Source organism: Sceloporus undulatus, chromosome 6, assembly GCF_019175285.1.
Source record: "Sceloporus undulatus isolate JIND9_A2432 ecotype Alabama chromosome 6, SceUnd_v1.1, whole genome shotgun sequence".
Taxonomy (NCBI): Eukaryota; Metazoa; Chordata; class Lepidosauria; order Squamata; family Phrynosomatidae; genus Sceloporus; species Sceloporus undulatus.
In genome coordinates this window covers 169,908,293-169,926,341 of record NC_056527.1, presented here as the reverse complement: position 1 = coordinate 169,926,341, position 18,049 = coordinate 169,908,293, and the positions used below count along the sequence as shown (strand labels likewise).

The following is an 18,049-nucleotide window of genomic DNA, read 5'->3' as shown; positions in this document are numbered from 1 at the left end:
GGTCTGAGAGAGCAGGGTTCAAATCCCCTTTGCTCAGCCATGGAAGTTCCCCAGGTGACCTTGGGCAAGTCCTTGGGCAATTCCTACATTAAGACTAAAGCAAAGGCAACGCCCCTTGCAACAAATCTTGCCACGGTAAGCCCATAAAAGGGTCGCCATGAGTCGGAAATGGCTTTAAAGCACCCAGCTACCGCCATCACATGTGAGCCTGATGCCTTAGCAGCTCTAGGGCCCCTCTGTCTTCCTGGAAAAGACAGGGCCTGGGTTTGGATCTCTTGATGCGCAATGTAGCTCCTCTACCACTGAGATCTCTTCCTGGGACCCCTGAGTTGCCTGAGGACATTTGCAAGGGCAGCTTCATTTACTATTAATCCCTTTTTAAAGTAATATTAGAGAAGTGGAGCTGCACAGAAGGTTCTCTGATTGGCTGGTGCATTGTAAACCGCGTAGGGAGTGCTAGTTCAGTATAAGCGGTATAGGAATGTACTTGCTGTTGCTTTGGTCTCAAGGAGCCCTCAGAGGGGGCCAGGGCTTCCTCTACAGCAGGTTGCCCCTACCGCATTGGAGTGCTGCCAGGGCAAATGGCCCAAGGGCTGGCAGAACAACGGCAAAGAGGCCCTTTTTGTGCTCGTTCTTGGCCTCCATGCCGCGGGCTCCGCGTGCTGGGAAGCAGGAGGCCTGGCAAGGCTGGCAAACAAAGGCGGGTGCAGTGGGTTGGCAGCTCTGTGCTGAGAATTTTCTCTGGCAGGACTCTCAAGCACCCCTATTTCTTGGCCAGAGGGAAGCTCAACGTGGCAGGTTTTTAGGGGCTGTGTGTTCCCATGAGGATGGCTGCCACAGAGCCTGCCTTCAGAGGGAAGGAAGGCCCAGGCAGTTTGGGTCTCTTTGGGCGCAGAGCAGGGAGGGTGATGCTCAGAGGGAGACTGGGCAGCCAAAGTACACAGAAATGGTCCCGAGGGCGCCCCAGGGGCCCGGACCGGCCAGTGGGTGGGGGGGGGGGGGGGGGGGGGGCGGGCCCCCACCCCCCCGCCCCGACCCGGGGGGGGGGGGGCCGGGGTTTGGGGGGGGGGGTCTGGGCCCACCACAAACTCCGTCTCCCAGAATTCCATAGCCTTTGAGCCAGGGCAGTTAAAGCGCTACCAAACCGGGTTATTTCCCTCGGAGCAGCAAGAGGAGGAGGCAGGACTCGCACCCAGGGCCATGAGCTGCTCAGGACGCGACGCAAAGGCGGCTGGCAGGGCGTTTCCCCCTTAATTCCAGCCGGTTGCTGGAAAAACACCGCTCTAAACCATTCCCTTGCTCAGAGTTCCGCGTTTTAATGAAGGCAATGCCTACAACTCCCAGAGTCCCTCTCGCCGCCGCCACCGCCTGGCCAGCCCCGCCCCTCCGCCCTTTGCCCCCGGCGCGGCTGCCCCATTGGCCGGGAAGCTCTGGGCGCCAGCCAATGAGCGTCTGCCACACTGCAAATCCGGCCTCTCTCCCGGAGGAGGCGGGACTTCCGGGCGCTCTTAACTTCCCGCTGCTTCCCGAGAGAAGCCACCGCCACCGGCGCCGCCTGGTCCTCCGCTGCTCGGCCTCGCTCTCCTCCTTCCTCGGGGTCCCATGGAGGCTCTTCTGCCGCTCCAGCTGCTGCTCCTGCTCCTGGTGGGGTTGGCGCCTCGACCGGGCCGCGCCTCCGACGTCCTCGAGCTCAGCGACGACGACTTCGACAGCGGCCTGGCCGACCGCAGCGTCGCCCTCGTCGAGTTCTACGCCCCGTGGTGGGTGAGAGGGCCGGCGGGCGAGGGAGGCAGTCAGGGGCCGCGGGGCGCGGGAGCCTCAGGGCCCTTCAGGGAGGCAGGCAGGGAGAGAGAGGCGCCGCTCTCCCCTTCTCTCACTCTCAGGGCCTCTGCCGCTCTCCTGGGTCGGAGGAGCCTCAGAAGCGCCCCGGGGGAAGAGAGCGCCCTTCGGGACTCCAGCTCCCGGCATGCATCGGGGCGGCTGGCTGGGCGGGGCCTCGTTGCCGTGGCTGCCCCTGAGTGGCTGCTTGGCGGAGGGGCGGCGGCCGGGATTGGCCAGCGAGGTTCAGGGGGCGGGGCCTTTGGGCGAGAGAGCAGCAGTCCTCCATCTGGGCCGGGAGGCGCCCTCGGCCAAGCCCTCCTCCCTCCGTCCGCTCTTGCCGCAGAACGGCCCTCTCTGTGGCTTGGCCTCCCACCCAGGCCTTAACCAGTCTGGGCCCTGCTTAGTCCCCGAAGGGCGCTTGGAGCAGGAGCCACAGACGCCCGGTTTCTCTCCCGCAGGTGCGGCCACTGCAAACGCCTGGCCCCCGAGTACGAGTCGGCTGCCACCCGGCTGAAGGGCATCGTCCCGCTTGTGAAGGTGGGTCTGGCCCTGTGCCCCGGAGCCAGTGGGTCCCCTGAGTCCCTGGCAGGGGAGGCGGCTGGAAGGGGCTCTTTGTCTGCGGAACTACGTTGCCGGGGGGGGGGGTGTATTCATGCGCATTGAAGCCAGCATCGGAGGCATTGTGCGTCTGCGGTGGGACGCTCTGGCACACCTGAGGCTTGTTGCTGAAATCAAGCGCTTCCGGCACTTGTCTGGTGAAGGCTCCTCTGCCTCTTTTCCCAGGTGGACTGCACTGCAAATTCAAACACTTGCAACAAGTACGGCGTGAGCGGCTACCCGACCCTCAAGATCTTCAGGAACGGGGAGGAGTCCGGGACGTACGACGGGCCGCGGACGGCGGGTGAGGCTGCCTGGGCTTGAGAGCTGGAGCCGGCTGCAGTGGGGTGCCATCTGAAAGGACGCTGGATGCGCAGGGCCCTTGGACAAGGAGGGAGGGAGCCCAAAGGCAGATGGGCTCTAATCTGGCAACTTCTTTCTCCCCAGATGGAATTGTGAGCCACCTCAAGAAGCAGGCTGGTCCGGCCTCGGTTGCTCTGCGCTCCGATACCTTTGAGAAGTTCATCAGCGAGAAGGATGCTGCCGTTGTGGGTAAGTCGCAGGCAGGAGATCTCTCCCTACAAAGAGGCCCCAGCTGGCCTTGTCTTCTGGCGCTGAGCGCTGTGGCCCAGTGGTACGCATGGCTGTGCAAGGCAGCTGTGATCCTCTTCCAGCCTGAGGTGCTTTGGCCTGATGCAGCTTTCTGAAGCGAATGATCTGCACGGTGGACATGGGCTTCTCTGGCGACTCCTGGCCGTTCATGCATCGTAGAGTTGGAAGAGATCCAGTCCAGCCCCATTCTGCCATGCAGGAAATCTAAATCGAAGCACCCCCATTGACAGATGGCCATCCAGCCTCTGCTTAAAGATCTCTAAGGAAGGAGACTCCATTGCACTCCGATGGAAGTGGGTTCCACTGTCAAACAGCCCTTACTCTCAGGAAGTTCCTCCTAATGTTGAGGTAGAATCTCTATTCCTGGAGCTTGCATCCATTGCTCCACTGGGTCCTATTCTCTGGAGCAGCAGAAAACAAATTTGTTCCCTCCTCTATATGACATCCCTTCTTTTCAAGTATTTAAACAGGGCTCTCATATCACTTCTTAACCTTCTCCGGGCTAAATATCCCCAGCTTCCTGAGTCGTTCCTCATAGGGCTTCATGGTTTCCAGACCTTTCACCATTTTAGTTGCCCTCCTTGGGACACGCTCCGTTGTAGGAGGAGGCTTCCTTCCTTGAGCCTGATTGCCAGAGGTCCAACTCTCCCAGTCTTGTCAGCTTCTAACTAGCGGCCATGACTCTCCCAGGGTTAAGTCAGGGTTCATTTGTAGTCCTCCCTGAGAGTTTTCCAGTGGTGGTCCTTGGTGGGCTCTCATCATCATACGTTAACTTGTTGGTGTATTTAGGTCAGCTCATGTTCTAGAACTCAGAGGTTTCTGGGTGCATTCTTTGGTAGGTTTGGAGACAAGTGCGTTTCTTGGCAGTGGCTTCCTGGCCATGGAAGCTAGAACTCTTCTGTGAGCCTAGCAAATAGCTGGGTGGCATCTCCTGCTCCTTTGTCATTTGGCCCCAGTTTTCTCTCATAGAATCATAGATTTGGAAGAAACCGCAAGGGGCATCCAGTCCAACCCCATTCTGCTGTGATGTTTTGCAGGCTTCTTTAAGGAGCTCTTTGGTGAGGCTCACTCAGAGTTCATGAAAGCTGCAAGCAACCTGAGGGACCATTACCGCTTTGGACACACCAGTGACGAAGAGCTAATCAAGCAGTATGAGCCAGATGGCGAGTAAGTGTCCAGCATGACAGAAACATTTATGCTTCACAGCCTCTTTTCTGGATATTGTTCCCCCCACCACCACCGCCGCCGCCAAATCTTCTGTGGTTTTGTGACCATTTCTCCTGCCTGTGTGACAAAATCTTTCCTCACAAAGCAAACGTGACAACACTCACACTAATCTCCATTGAAAAGAGGAATATGCTGATGTTGTTACCTTAGACTTCAGGGCTTGAGCTTTAGCCATGTTTGGGCCACTTGCAGTCAAGGGCTCCCCAGAACTTCCAGGACTTAATGTTGGCAGCTGGCTTTGCAAGAGGATAGGTAACAAGATCAGTGTGGGCAAGCTCAATGCCAGCTATCAAATCTTTTGGGAACTGGCTTTGTCTTATTTATTTGGCTGCCTGAAGGGAGCGGGCAAGTCAGAGCTTGAGGCACCTGCTGACTGTCAGCTTCTCCTGAGAGAATTAGTTAAGCTACTAAGACACCTGCCGGCTTATAGGAGGGGATGGTGACATGGAAGGAGGCACTGAGCTTGCCTTTGGGTTGTGACTTAAAGGCATGCCACAGCCTTGGAAGTCAGGGTGGAATGGATGCCTTGCCTTGCCCCCTTCTCAGCTGCCATGGCACACTTTTTCCAGGGGGATCTTCCTATTCCGCCCCCTACATCTGGCAAACAAATTTGAGGACAACTCGGTGCGATACACAGAAGACAAGATTACCACTGGCAAGATCAAGAAGTTCCTTCAGGAGAACATGTGAGTGCTGCAGCTGTCTCCTCTCTCTCCCATAAACTTATTCACATGCAAGCTCCTGTGAGGTGGGGTCTGCATGCCAGAAATGGCCCTCCTTTTGTCCTTTAGATTTGGTCTCTGCCCCCATATGACTGAAGACAACAAGGAGCTGATCCAAGGGAAGGACCTCCTGGTGGCTTATTATGACGTGGACTATGAAAAGAATCCCAAAGGTTCAAACTACTGGCGCAACAGGTGGGTTACTTTTTGGTGCCCAGAACATTGAGCTTCTATTCAGGGCACCATACAGTAATTTAAAACAATTAGATTGTGAAAGTGTTTTGAATAGAACAACTATATTATTTGGGAAGCGTGATTAAAACAGTGTGAAACACTAAAAGTTATTTATAATAAAATTTCAAGTAGAAGATTAAAAATAGTCTGTAGAAAGGCGAGGATCTCCCCAAGACCGCTGTTTTTGGGCTTCCCAGGTAGTGTCTGAGCTGCCTAATCCTAGAGTCAGAGTCCAGTAGCGTTTGGTCCAACATGAACTAGCCTGCCTCCTTTTCCCAGAGTGGATGCCTCCTCCTGGGATTCTCCAGCCGTTGCTTGACATGAGAGGGAGGGGTGCTGCTACCCAGCCCTGTCTTCCTGATTGTTGGTGGCAGTGTCGAATGCTGTCCTATGTTTTTGTGGGTGTTTTGGGCTATGTGGCCATGTTCTAGAAGAGTTTATTCCTGACGTAGCCCGAAAAACCCACAAACAACTATGGATGCTGACCATGAAAGCCTTTGGCCTGTTACAGACTGCCAAAATAAAGCTGCTTCGGGTCTCTTTGGAGGTATGCTATTTAAATGATGCGTGCATCCTAAGAATCCGGAAGCTGCACCAAAAGCTGCACTCCGGTGCTTAGGAATGGAGTGTGGCTTTGGTGCAAACTCCAGACTCTTAGGACCCAGGCATCATTTAAATAGCATCCCTCCAAAGAGACCCGAAGCAGCTTTATTTTGGCAGTCTGTAACAGGCCTACGACTTCACGCTGTCCTATGTGTTTTCACTCCAGGAGCTGTTTTGCCCCTTCGTGGTACATTGAGGTTGCCATGGCTCCCATAAAGTGCTATCTCTTGAGTGTTTTGGGTTCCTGACCCTGACGGACCTGAGTTCCCTAACATTGAGGGTGGCTGAATTTCCAGCCTGGGGGACTTAGTTTACTTGGGCAGATGACCCCTTCAGCTGAGAGGGAATGTCACTGGCTTCCTGGCATACTTGCTTGGGTTATCTGATGGTGTTGTTTTCTGTAGAGTGATGAAGGTGGCACGGAGTTTCCTGGATGCTGGACACAAACTCAGCTTTGCCGTTGCTAGTCGGAAGACCTTTGGCCATGAGCTCTCCGAGTTTGGCTTGGATGGCTCCACTGGTGATGTCCCTGTTGTTGCCATCAGGACTGCCAAAGGGCAGAAATATGTCATGCAAGAGGAGTTTTCGTAAGTGCCCCGTGCTCGCCTTCCTCCCCCTGAGTTCAGCAGTGGGGCACATCAGCCGGGTTGCAGGAACGCTCTGGTTAAAAGTGTTCTCCTGTTCTGTGTGTAGCCGTGATGGGAAAGCCTTGGAAAGATTTCTTCAGGATTATTTTGATGGGAACCTGAAAAGATACCTGAAATCTGAGCCCATCCCAGAGAACAACGAGGGGCCCGTGAAGGTAAGAGCTTCCCCCTTCTTAGGCCTTTCCCAAAATGAGGGCCCACAGCTAGGCAGGACCTCTAGGCAGAGCGAGGTATAACATTCAAAAACCCTCAATCAGATATTATTCCCTTGTTCCTGCTGAGCATCCTGCTGTTATGATTAGTCTAGTGTTATGTGTGGCATGTAAAACATTCATGGCCAGGCATGACGTGGAATGGTATTGCTTGGCAAGTCAATAAGAAGAGAGAGATCTACAGCAACACCTGTGTGCAGATCTTAAGGAGAGGACGGACATGCAGAAAAGTGCCATCTGGAAAAGTGATAGCCATGATTATAATTGGTGGTGATGGTGTTACTGAACTGCAACTCCTAATGTTTCTTGCTAGTCGCCTTACAGTTGCTAGGAGCTGAAGTCCAAGGATTATTGGACTTCATCTCCCAGCAGCCACACAATTCCCACTTCTTTCTAGATGACAGTCAGCCTTTGGTCCTGACTGTTTTGGGTTTTTTAGCCTGTGTGTTCTCTTTCCAGGTGGTTGTAGCTGAGAACTTTGATGAAATTGTCAATGCAGAAGACAAAGACGTCCTTGTGGAGTTCTATGCACCTTGGTGTGGACACTGCAAGAACCTGGAACCCAAGTACAAGGAACTGGGGGAGAAGGTAGGCCTGGTCAGGGGTTGTCTGGATCTTGGAGGAAGGTGCTTAGCGGAGTTTGGCTGGTGAAGATGGGAGCAAGTGGGCAGAACAGCTCTTGCCTGCAGTGAGGCTGCCTGTCGGAAGGCGTGCTCCTTCCTGCGTATGGAGTGGCACCATGGGCACTTGAAACGCCTTTGACTTTGGAACTCCCTGTCAAGGGAGATCAGAATGGCCCCTTCCTTGGTAGCCCTCCGCCGACAGGTGAAGACCTTCCTCTCCAAACAGGCATTCAAAACAAAGCTTTTAAAGAACAGCTTGGGGTGCTGTGTTGTTTTTTTAAGTGTTTGGTATTTTAACATGTAATTCGTTTTAATTATTGTAGTCATTTAATTTTTGTTTTAATGTACTATTTTTGTATGTTTTTAATTGTCTTGTTTTTTAATGTTGTAAGCTGCCTTGAATCCCAGTCTTGGGAGAAGGGTGGGATGATGATGACGATGACAGTGATTTCATGTTGTTGCCCAGGGTAACTGTTGACTGGTTTGTCTCTCAACAGCTCAGTCAAGACCCTAACATCATCATAGCCAAGATGGATGCCACAGCCAATGATGTGCCTTCTCCCTATGAAGTCCGAGGGTAAGACAAAGCCCAGCTGCCCCTTGGCTGCTGGCCTGCCATCTCTCAATAGCCATCACCAGTACAACCCCGTCTGTGTGTCTATGGCTCTGGGGAGGGGGGGGGGTGTTGGGATTTATATGAGTTTCTGGGGACTGACTTTTAGGCTCTCTGCTTGTACGCTTTCACCTTGAAGAACTGCTCCTCAGCCCCATGAACAGGGGCCCTCCTGTTTTCCTGTGGGATAAAGGATCAGCCTCTGTGCCAAACGGATGTATCTGGCTGACACATCTGTCTTTTTCATTAGGTTCCCCACTATTTATTTTGCTCCTGCGGGTAGCAAGCAGAATCCAAAGAAATATGAGGTGAGTCTTTGTGCTCGTCTTGGTTTGCTAAAGCTGGATTACAAGGTGCCCCTTTCTCTAATGGGAAATGTAAGCCTCTGGGTCTGCAGCTGTGTGGCAACTCCCAGCTTCCCTCATTGTTGGTTATGCTGGCTGCTGGGCGGTGTGGTCCCAGAGGGCCTCACTTGCTGAGTGGTAGACTCTGGTGTGGTGGAATCACTCTCCCCCTTATTAGCCTAAACTGTGGTAGGGGTTTCACCAGTTGGAAGGGCAAAGGCAGGGGAGGGTAGCTGTTGTGTTCTGGAAGCCTGGTTAGGGGTGTGTGTGAGCCCCTCTCTTGCCTTGGCAGGGGGGCCGTGAGGTGAGTGACTTTGTCAGTTACTTGAAGCGGGAGGCCACCTATCCGCCCATCCTGCAAGAGGATGAGAAGCCGAAGAAGAAGAAGAAGGCACCCAAGGAAGACCTGTGAGATGGGGGCCTTGCTATGGTGACCACCTTGTCCGCAGCGGAGCCCAGCGGCCACTGAGCGCGGAGGCCGGGGCCCTTGCGCGCAGCCTCTTCCGTCCTTGGAAAGCAAAGCAGCAGCTGGGAGGTGGGCGCAGGAGAGCCATAGGTGCCAATGCCGCTGCCACCGCTGCTCAAGTTTTGGCCCCCCTCGCCTCTTAGCTGCACTTGCTGTGGGTGCCCTGGACTGGTTAATGTTTGTGGGTGGGGAGGGCTTGTTTTCTAATTTTTTGTACATTTTGAGGAGTGAATCAATAAATTGCCCCTTAGGCCCCCACTTGCTCTTGTGTGGTGATGGGGAACAGTCTCACACACCCGTCCGTGTGCGCACACATCCCTCAGAGGACAGCCCGTTCCTCTAGCTGTGGAGGTTCTGTGGAAGGAGGCAGTTGTGACCTTGCGGTGGTGTTAAATGTTGCTACTCTGTCCAGTCCCTTGCATTTTCTCCAGCTCTGTTCCAGGGAGAGGGGATTCATCACCCCAGTTGGCCTAGGGTCAGCTTCGGGGGTGGGATTTGGGGGCCAGAGATGGGGAGGGTTGCGGAAACAGTACATTGCACTGCTTGTACCAGGGTCGAGGCCTCTGCTGTGGCATCTGTGGGGTGGCCCTCCCTCTGCTTCAAGCTGGAATCTTGATTCCTGGGGCATGACTATGGCCCTTGCAGGAGGGAAGCCTCACAGTTGCCCTTCCAAAAGTGCTGGTTTCTAATGGGACCCACTGGGCAGGTACTGTTTTTCCGTCCTGAAAGGTGGGGGGGGGGGGCACTGCAGAGTAAGCAAGAGGATCCTTGGCTGCTTTCCTTGGGAAAGTGAGGATAAAAGGAGCAAAAATGGTTTGGATCCATTTGAGAGATGTGGGTTTTCTTAGCTCATCAGATGAGCTCTAGATAATGGACGAGAGAGCTGTTCCCTCCCTGCGCACCCTCAGCCCTTCTCATCTCAGGCAGACATGGTGCGCAGTGCCCTTGCACCATGGCACACAAGGTGACTTCCATCCTGACTGTTGCCTGGAGTGGGAGGATCAGGGCTGTCCTCCCACATGAGCCAGACAGGAGGCAGGGGCCTTTGTGTCTGGACATACCTGCAAGTGCAGGAGGACTTGGGGCAAATGTTACAACACAGAGAAACTACCACATGCAGCTGCAGAGAATAAATGTGGCAGGGGCTTCCTCCTTGTTGCTCAGTCTGAAGATGTCCTGCAGGAGATGCAGGGCAGCCTCAGTGAGAAGGAGGCAGAAACTGGCTTTCACAGCTTTCGGATGTTTTTGGATTTTATTTTCATTTAGAAATATGAAACAAGGTGTACACCTCCAAGATACAACAACAACTTTAGAAGCCAATGACAGTATTGAAATGTGGGAGTGGGTGGGAGAATCACCATTACACATACAAGATCCCCCACTGAGGAAGAAGAAAGAATGCTTGGCTGCCTCTTTGTGCCTGTCAGGCCATAATGGGTCGCCTTGTGGATGGAGAGGTCCACAGGAAGGGAGGACGCATTGAAACCCCTTCCGTGCACCAAGGGCTCCACTGCTGAAAGGTTGCTCCAGCATCAGAAGAATGTTCTTTGCACATCTTGTTCTGCGTCACAAAGCATCTTCTGGGAAGTATAGGTCTGCTTTAAAACGAGCCAGCCTTTCTTTGCTGGCATCACTGCATCCTAGAACTTGAGTAGTTCGGTGGCAAATTATTGAATAGGAATATCTTTTTCCTCTGCCGCTGCCATTCAAGCAGGCACCACGTTCCCTTCCTGGTGCATATCTAGGGCGAGGGAAGGCTTGACCATCTTACAAAGATCTCCACAAGATGATCTTGTCAGTTTGGCAAAGGGAGAGTGAGGAAGGAGTCATTGGAGCAGGCTGTTCTATTGGATGGTCCCTAAATAGTTCAGTTATGAGAAAAGAGATTCCACCGACACATTAGGAAGAACATTTTTTACTTAGAAACTTGTGGAATACATTGCCTTGGATGGCAGCAAACGCTCCATCTTTGGAGGTCTTTAAGCAGAGGTTGAATGAGCCTCTTTCCAAAGTTTAGGCTTGTATTCCTAGATCAGGGGTAGGCAACCTGTGGCCCGTGGGCTGGATGCGGCCTGGCAAGGCCTTGGGACCGGCCCCCGGCCTGGTCCTGCCACCGATTGCCACCGGGGCCTTTGGGGGTCAATTGTCTATAGAAGCCTCAGAAACATGAATTTATATTAACATTTTTTTAAAAAAATCAAATTTTTTTCTCGTGTCCTCCATTTTTTTTAAAAAAAGTGTCTTCCATTTGAAAATTTTGTCCTACATTTGTCCTGGTTTATTTATATAGTTAATTTTTAAATTTTTTTTTAAATTATTTATTTTTTGGCTTTGGCCCCCCAGTTGTCTGAGGGACAGCAACCCGGCCCCCGGCACAAAAAGATTGCCTACCCCTGTCCTAGATGGACCCCTTGGTCTTTTCCCACTCTAAGACCCTATGATTCTAACTGTTTTGCTCTTGTGTGCCTTGTTTTTATGACTTACGGAGATCCTAAGGTGAACCTGTGACGAGGCTTTCCTGGCAAGACGTTTTCAGAGGTGATGCGCTATGACCTCCCTTTGGGACTGAGAGAGTGTGCCTTGCCCAGGAGGTTTCCAAGGCTGAGTGCAGATTCAAACCCTAGTCCCCAAACCAAAGGAGGTTTTCTTGACGATATTTATTGCCACTGCCTCCCTCTGAGGAGGCCGAGAGAGTGGGGCCTGCCTGGTGGGTTTCTGCGAGTGAACAAAATTTGAACGCTTGTCTCCCAGAGGCCTAGTCCAACAACATGCTGCTCTGTCCAGCCTCCATTGGCCAGGAGGGCTCTCCAAAGCCCTTATGTCTGGAAGCCTCCCTGGGAGGGCTGCAGGAGCAGCAGCTCTCCTTCTCCAAAAGGGGTTTGCCTGCCCCCCATGGCCTTCTCTGCCTCTGCTGTGGCCACTTGGAGCAAAGGGTGGTAACTCTGCCCTTGAAGCCCCATTTCCGCCTGCCCTCCCCATGCCAGCCCAGGTCAACTGGCCATGTGCCTCCCCACACTAAGCCTATTAGGGCCCAGGGCATTAGGCCTTAATCTGTGGCAGAAGGAAGGAGGGAGAAGCAGCAGCATCCCTCCATAAGAGCCCTGCCAAGTTAAGCCCTTCCTGGGCTATTGGCAAGAGAGGGCCCTTCCTGCCCCCAGGGATGTGTGTCTTTGTGGTGCGTGTCATTATTATTAACCTTTATTTATAAAGCGCTGTAAATTTACACAGTGCTGTACATGCCAAGCTCCCCTCTCATGCATCTCCTATTAAAAGGGAAGGGCCAAGGCCATACCCAAGGCCCCTATGACCACCCTTCTGTGGGCCAGATGGGTGCCTCTGGGAAGCCCACCAGACCAATATAGAAGCCAGAGAGCCACCCCAATCGCAAGTAAGCCCAAGTGAAAACTTGCCCCTAAGAGAAGCATTAACCTCTGCACTTGAACAGCGCAGTTTCAGAGATTCAGACCAGGTTCCTCTGAGGTTGGTTTAGGCAGACCAGGCTCTCCCAAGCCCCCAAAGTGTCCAAGGTTGATTCCTGGCACTCGGGCCTTTGCAATGTGGCTGTGCTTTGCTCTGCTTCCAAACCTGCAACTACTAAAGTGAACCAAAGCACAGCCACATTGCAAAGGCCCGAGTGCCAGGAATCAACCTTGGACACTGTCACTGGCAGTGATGCATTGCAGCCGCTGCAGTTCCCAGTATAAAAGTCTCTCTTTTTGCAACATAAACCGCATGCCAACAAGTATTTAATATGCAGATGTATTCATTGTATTTGTTTGAATAACATGGGCTGACAAAGGGAAACTGCAGAATGCTCAACTGTAGATGGTTAAGAACAAACACTTAATAGACACAGAGACCTAAAGAAGTCCTGAGAACCCCTGCAATGCCAACGTGAATCTTTAGCCATGCAACCTTATAAATCCCGGAAGCATAGAATCCTAGAGTTAGAAGAGACTCCAAGGGCCATCCAGTCCAACCCCCTTCTGCCATTCAGAAACTCTCAATCATGTCAATGAAGAGGTTCTTTGCTCCAAATACAGAACTCCAAATGTTCTGTTCTGGAGGGGAAGGAACCACTTTGGCCAAAGATAATTATTTTTCTACATGGGTTCAGGATTTAACCCACAGTTTGCATACACTTGGGGTGGCCGAAGTAGGACTCAATATCTCAGTTCTGCCCCTGCTTACGAGGGCAGCATACCACACTTGTGTCCCCTCACAAAGCAGACATGGGGCTCTTCCAGGGCGAGGGCCAGCAGAGGCTCCTTTGAGTGTGTTGCTTCTGCAAGCCAGGCTGAAGCTGGGGCCAGGCCCTCTTCATCCTCCTTGAGATCAGACTCTTAGGAGCCACAGGAAGGGCAAGAGCCTCTGGACCATGCTGGCCTGTCCTTGGGGAGCCCCTGCTGCCACTTTTTCAAGCAGGAGGGAAGGACATCCATGGGGGGGTGGGCTTGCAACCTCCCTCTTGCAGTAAGGCCTGAATCCCTTAAAAGCATGTCCAGAGCCCTAGGCCTGGACTGGGAGCTCCAAGGGTCCTTGCTGGAAGCAGCAAGGCTGGAGTGGAGGCACTGTCTGCCTGCCAGAGGCTCAGAGGCTTGGAGGCGAGTGTGAGAGCAGCTGGGGCGTAGGGAGGACTTACTCTAATCGCCCATAAGGATGAGGCCATAATTGCATTAGCAGCCGCTCCCCGCCAGCATGCTTCCTCCGCTGCTGACAGCTTGGCCTGTCTGGCCCCAAACGCAAGCCGCTAAGGGGCCCCGATGGTCACTACTGGGAGAGATGGAAGAGGACCAGTCCCCCAGGTGCTCACTGAGGCTGGAGATGCTGCCAGGCCCAGCAGAAGCAGGAGAGGCTGGTGAGGGGCCACCACGGGTCCAGGAGGCCAGGGGCAGCCTGCCCAGGAAGGTCCAGTTCCAGCTGCCCCACACAGCCATCCCAGTGCCTCCCCCCCGGCAGGAGGAGAAGGCCTTCTACCAACGGCTGGAGCGCTTGCTGGGGCCAGCCGGCCAAGGAGGCTTCCAGGAGCTCTTGGCCACCGATGGCTGGGAGGACCTTGGTGGTGAGTGGACAGTTGGAGAAGGGGGAACCAGGGGGCTCTTCTGTGCCCCCTCCAGAGCATGGCTTCACTGGGCCTCCCCCTTTGCCCTCCAGAGGGAAAGTGCCTGCGGAAGTGCCTAGTGAGAGGCGGGCATGGAGAGGGCATCAGGCCGCAACCAGGCCAGGCAGTGACCGTGAAGCTGCTGGGAGTCTTGGAGGACTGGAGCCTGGTGGAGAAGGACCCCAAGCTGACCTTTGTCCTGGGCCAAGGGGAGGCCATTCAGGTAAGTTGTGGGGAGAACGGTGGGGCAGGTGAGTGGGTGAGGCTGTGGGCTTTTGTTTGGGGGGGAGGTAGTGGCTGGCAGGTCTCTTGAGATCCGAAATTCCTTCTCAGATTCATGTGGGGTCCCCTTTTCCTGTGTGAGGGAGTCCTCTGTTGCTGTTTTTGTACCAAAGCACTGCATTTTCCCTGGCCAAGCAACTTGTGCCCATGGCATTGTCAGGAGACCACAAGTGGGTGCACTGAAGCCCCCCACTTTCACCCATGCCTCCTGCCCAGTCTTTCCTCCCCACAGAAGCCCCCATCTTTGTGTTTGAGCTCCACTCTGGAGGCCAGCGCAGATCAGAGGTGGCCTCTCTGGAGCAGCCTTCTACCAAAATATTTGTGTGGCCTTTGGTGTGGGGTGTGAGCGCAGAGTGAGCGGGGGTCCCTTGGGGCTGCACCCATGACCACTTTCTGCTCCCCATCACCACCACCATCACAGGCCTTGGAGCTTGGTGTTCCCTCCATGCAACTGGGAGAAGTAGCCCTCTTCCTGGCCGGCCCGTCCTGTGCCTACGGTCGCCTGGGCAGGTAAGGCCTTCAGAGTCCTCCAGTCCTGGGCTGGCACTGGGGCTGGGAGGGCAAAAGCTAAGACAACAGGGCTGGGGATGATGGAATAAGCCTTTCTTTCTCTTCTTCCCACCTTTCTCCTCCTCCTCCTCCTCCTCCTCCTCCTCCTGGCTGACTCTTCAGGGAGCCTGACATCCCCATGAATGCCATTTTGCTCTATGAGGTGACGGTGCTGCAGGTGCAGGACGGCCCTGACCCCACACTCTTGCCAGCCCTGGAGCGCCTCAGCCTGGGCAATCATAAGCGGGAGTGGGGCAACTTCCACTTTGAACGGGAGGACTACCAGCGGGCTCTGCACTGCTACCAGCAAGCTCTGCACCTGCTGCTGTTGCCAGCAGGAAAAGGTGAGCCATGCTGGGCCCTGGGTGTGAGTGGTGCCATGTTGTGGAGGAGGGATATGCCCAGTGAAGGAGGCCCACCTGAGCAAGTTCTGGCAGTGGCAAAAATGAATCCAGTGAGCAAGGGAGTGCACTGGATCCCAGCCTGTCTAGATGTAGAGCAGTGCCCCCAAATCTGAGCCCATAGGAGGGCATTGTGGGTTGGCACCCTTCCTGGTAAAGGAGGGGCATCCAGCTCAGTTGCCAAAGCCCTGCCAGCCCCTCCTCAACATATCCTGAGACCTCTTGGCCCCTGAAAGTGAGGCTGGGGGCTGCCTGGAAGTGAGGCCTCTTCACCCCACAGGCTGCCTGAGTCCGGAGGAGGAAGAAGAGCAGCAAGACCTTCAGATCAAGTGCCTCAATAACTGTGCTGCCACCCAACTGAAACTGCAATGGCCAGAGGAGGCCCTGGCGTCCTGCAACCAGGTGCTGCAGCTGGACCCAGACAACGTCAAGGCACTCTTCAGGAAAGGCAAGGTAGGTGGCAGGACTCTGCCCAGAGGGGTTGACCACCGCCGTGGGTGGGATGCCTGGTCAGCTGAGATGGAAGACCCTCAGGGATCATCACCCCATCTCTTAATATCAGTCAGACTGAGCCTGGATAGAAAGACATGCTTTCCTTGTAGTCAGAGCTAGGGCTGGGCACATGCAGGGCGGGGGGGGGCATGCGTGCAAATCCTGAAGACTGGAGGAGAAACAGAAGGAGCAGGAAAGGAAAAATGGGGAAGAACAGACAGAGGAGATGGAGCAAGCCAGGGTATACCTTCCCCTGTAACCACCCTCTCTGCCCTGCAGCTGCTGTCTGAGCAGGGAGAGGATCAGGTCGCCATGGCTATTCTGAAGCGAGCCCTTCACCTGGAGCCAACCACAAAGGTGAGGCGGCAGCAATAGCAGAGCGAGACAGAGCCGCCCCCTTCTCAGCCCCCCTCTCCCTGGCAGCACCCCTGTGACTGGCACGCTTCCTTTTGGGGCACCATGTTCATAGAATGGAAGAACTGTGCCCAGAGGGAGCAGCTGCCACTACCCAGGGTCAGAACAGGATGTGCCAGGAGGGCTAACAGGTCTCCCCTTTGGCTGACTTCCAGGCCATCCACGTGGAGCTCTCTAAGCTGACCAGGAGGCAAAGAGGACAGAAGGAGCCCCCCACTAGCCCCAGACAGGCTCTCCAAAAGGACCCCCCAACTGCTCCTGAGGTTCATAGCCCTCAGGTTGGTCAACTGGGCAAAGGGGTGGGGGGTGGCCCCATGGCATAGCTTCCTCCCTCCCTCAGCCCAGCCGCTTCCTCATTCTGCTGGGCTGTCCCCTCACCCATCTGTGCCTGGATGTGGGGGTCCCAATTCCATGCTGCTGCCAATGTTGTGGGCATGGCCCAGATGGGCCTTTGGGTGGCTGTGCAGCCCACTTGCTTTCTCTCTTGCTCTCCCCTCTGCAGCCAGAGGTCCCTGCCCCACAGGCAAGCTGGACGATCTAGGAGCTCATGAGGCGAAGCCCACCACTGCTGAGCAAAGGGCCCACCAGGGACTCTCTGCCCCCCTTCGGTGGAGCCCAGCTTCCAAAGTCAGAAGGACTGGTGGGCCCTTCCTTTCTCAAGGCCGAGGAGGAGTTGCCCAACCACCGTGGGCACCTTTTTTTAAGCATGACTGACTCCATTCTGGGCTGTTACTCATTCTGAAGTGGACAATTTTTCTTCCAAGCCAAGGATGCTCTGTTCATCAGCAAAGCCCAAGAAAGGGTGTCACTCTGCAGCCAAAGCATCCTGGGCCACTTTGTGGAGAGGAGCACATCGCTTGGCATTGCCTCGCCCTGCTGAGCCTCCAAGGGCTCTGTCAGAGGGTCTCCTTGCTCTGACATTCCTAGCTGAGGACTGGCCTCTTCCTGTTCAGCCTGGAGAGTGGAGGAGAGCGTCTGGGGCGAGTCCAGGGGGCCCTCCGGTAGAAGCAGGCTCCCCACACCTCCACCTTTGCACTTGGAAGGACACACAGAACTGGCTCTGCAGCCCGGGCTAATCTGGGCAGATCTCAGGGACCGCTAAATGTTTCCTCAACATCATCATAATAGCAATAACAATGATGATGGTGCCCAAAAGCAATGTGGTGATTTGCCTTGGTTATTTATCCTGACCTTTCCCCCCTTCTTTCTGCTGGGAGCCTACAGGCCAGTGGCATAGCTGCGCCAGGGCATGGCTGCATCTCTGGCCAGTGGAGGGGGGTTACATACAGTATGGTATATATTTGTTAACCTTTGCCAAATAATGCACTGGGGAGTCTTCCTGGGAGGAAGGCAGCATCCTGGTCCTGGCATCTGAATGGTGCCAGGGAGAGAAAGCAGGGAGCCCTGCTCACCTTCCTGGCAGCGGCAGGGGAGGGAAGGGACACCCACATGGAGGCCCTTCTGCATCCCATGGTCTTCTCCTGGCTGCAAAGTGGGAACCAGCTGGAACTGGCACAGAGCTGCAATGTAAAGAAGCAGCAGACGAACTCTGAGAGGAAAGGCTTTGTGACGACAGGAGCGAGCGACAGCCAATGTCTGGTTTCTCTTGGGGTGCTGAAGGGCATCACTCACATAGAAATAGAATGCTAGGGTTGGAGGGTTCCCCAAGGGCCAGCTAGTCCAGCCCCCACCCTGCAATAGTCAATGCCTCGTGACACCGTTCACAGACTTTTCTGCCCAGATACACTCACTGGGAGACCTGGATGAGGAAAGTGGAGGAAACCAGGTGAAGCAGCCACATTCTGAGCTCCTGAGCCAAATGCAGCCCAGTTCCACACGCGCTGATGGGAAATCCTCGCCACCTTAGCCTGGGCATGGAAAGCCATTCAGTGGCTAGCCTTGTCTTCTGCCTGGCCAGAGGGATCTGCTCAGGATGTGCGGCAGGAGGTCCCCCTGGGCCCTGAACCCAGGAATGAAGCCATGGCAGGAGAGGGAGATGGTGAAGCTTCCCCACAGCGCTCAGCGAAGGTTGGCTCCAGGGACTGAGTAGGGCTGGGAAGAAAGGGCCAGGCGTTCTTAAAACACCCTA

General features: G+C 54.6%; 2 protein-coding genes across 4 annotated transcripts; both read left to right on the top strand.

Moving 5' to 3' along the window:
* The first annotated feature begins 1,478 nt into the window (after positions 1–1,478).
* On the top strand, positions 1,479–8,979 carry PDIA3 (protein disulfide isomerase family A member 3). The gene is made up of 13 exons (XM_042476214.1): positions 1,479–1,760; positions 2,280–2,358; positions 2,605–2,722; positions 2,866–2,970; positions 4,068–4,197; positions 4,827–4,943; positions 5,049–5,174; positions 6,221–6,403; positions 6,510–6,618; positions 7,135–7,263; positions 7,796–7,875; positions 8,162–8,219; positions 8,548–8,979. The coding sequence occupies exons 1-13, from the start codon at positions 1,603–1,605 to the stop codon at positions 8,665–8,667; spliced, it is 1,512 nt and encodes a 503-aa protein (XP_042332148.1). The 5' UTR covers positions 1,479–1,602; the 3' UTR covers positions 8,668–8,979.
* A 4,289-nt stretch (positions 8,980–13,268) lies between these two features.
* Positions 13,269–17,084, top strand: LOC121934869 (peptidyl-prolyl cis-trans isomerase FKBP8-like). 3 transcript variants are annotated; one of them, XM_042475777.1, is made up of 8 exons: positions 13,269–13,783; positions 13,876–14,045; positions 14,526–14,614; positions 14,777–14,997; positions 15,335–15,507; positions 15,826–15,903; positions 16,116–16,238; positions 16,463–17,084. In XM_042475777.1, the coding sequence occupies exons 1-8, from the start codon at positions 13,420–13,422 to the stop codon at positions 16,499–16,501; spliced, it is 1,257 nt and encodes a 418-aa protein (XP_042331711.1). In that variant the 5' UTR covers positions 13,269–13,419; the 3' UTR covers positions 16,502–17,084. The 3 variants fall into 3 exon arrangements, with proteins under 3 accessions (XP_042331711.1, XP_042331712.1, XP_042331710.1); XM_042475778.1 differs by lacking the exon at positions 16,116–16,238; XM_042475776.1 differs by having other exon boundaries at positions 16,116–17,084.
* Positions 17,085–18,049: the final 965 nt, after the last annotated feature.

What these genes read in the sequence shown, in the direction of transcription:
- PDIA3 (XM_042476214.1), top strand. Translation starts at nt 1,603, where the DNA reads ATGGAGGCTCTTCTGCCGCTCCAGCTGCTGCTCCTGCTCCTGGTGGGG. An exon ending in GTCATGCAAGAGGAGTTTTC is followed by an intron (nt 6,404 to 6,509) that starts GTAAGTGCCCCG and finishes TTCTGTGTGTAG; the next exon opens with CCGTGATGGGAAAGCCTTGG. An exon ending in ACAAGGAACTGGGGGAGAAG is followed by an intron (nt 7,264 to 7,795) that starts GTAGGCCTGGTC and finishes GTCTCTCAACAG; the next exon opens with CTCAGTCAAGACCCTAACAT.
- LOC121934869 (XM_042475776.1), top strand. Translation starts at nt 13,420, where the DNA reads ATGCTTCCTCCGCTGCTGACAGCTTGGCCTGTCTGGCCCCAAACGCAA. An exon ending in TGGCTGGGAGGACCTTGGTG is followed by an intron (nt 13,784 to 13,875) that starts GTGAGTGGACAG and finishes TTTGCCCTCCAG; the next exon opens with AGGGAAAGTGCCTGCGGAAG. An exon ending in ACCTGGAGCCAACCACAAAG is followed by an intron (nt 15,904 to 16,115) that starts GTGAGGCGGCAG and finishes GCTGACTTCCAG; the next exon opens with GCCATCCACGTGGAGCTCTC.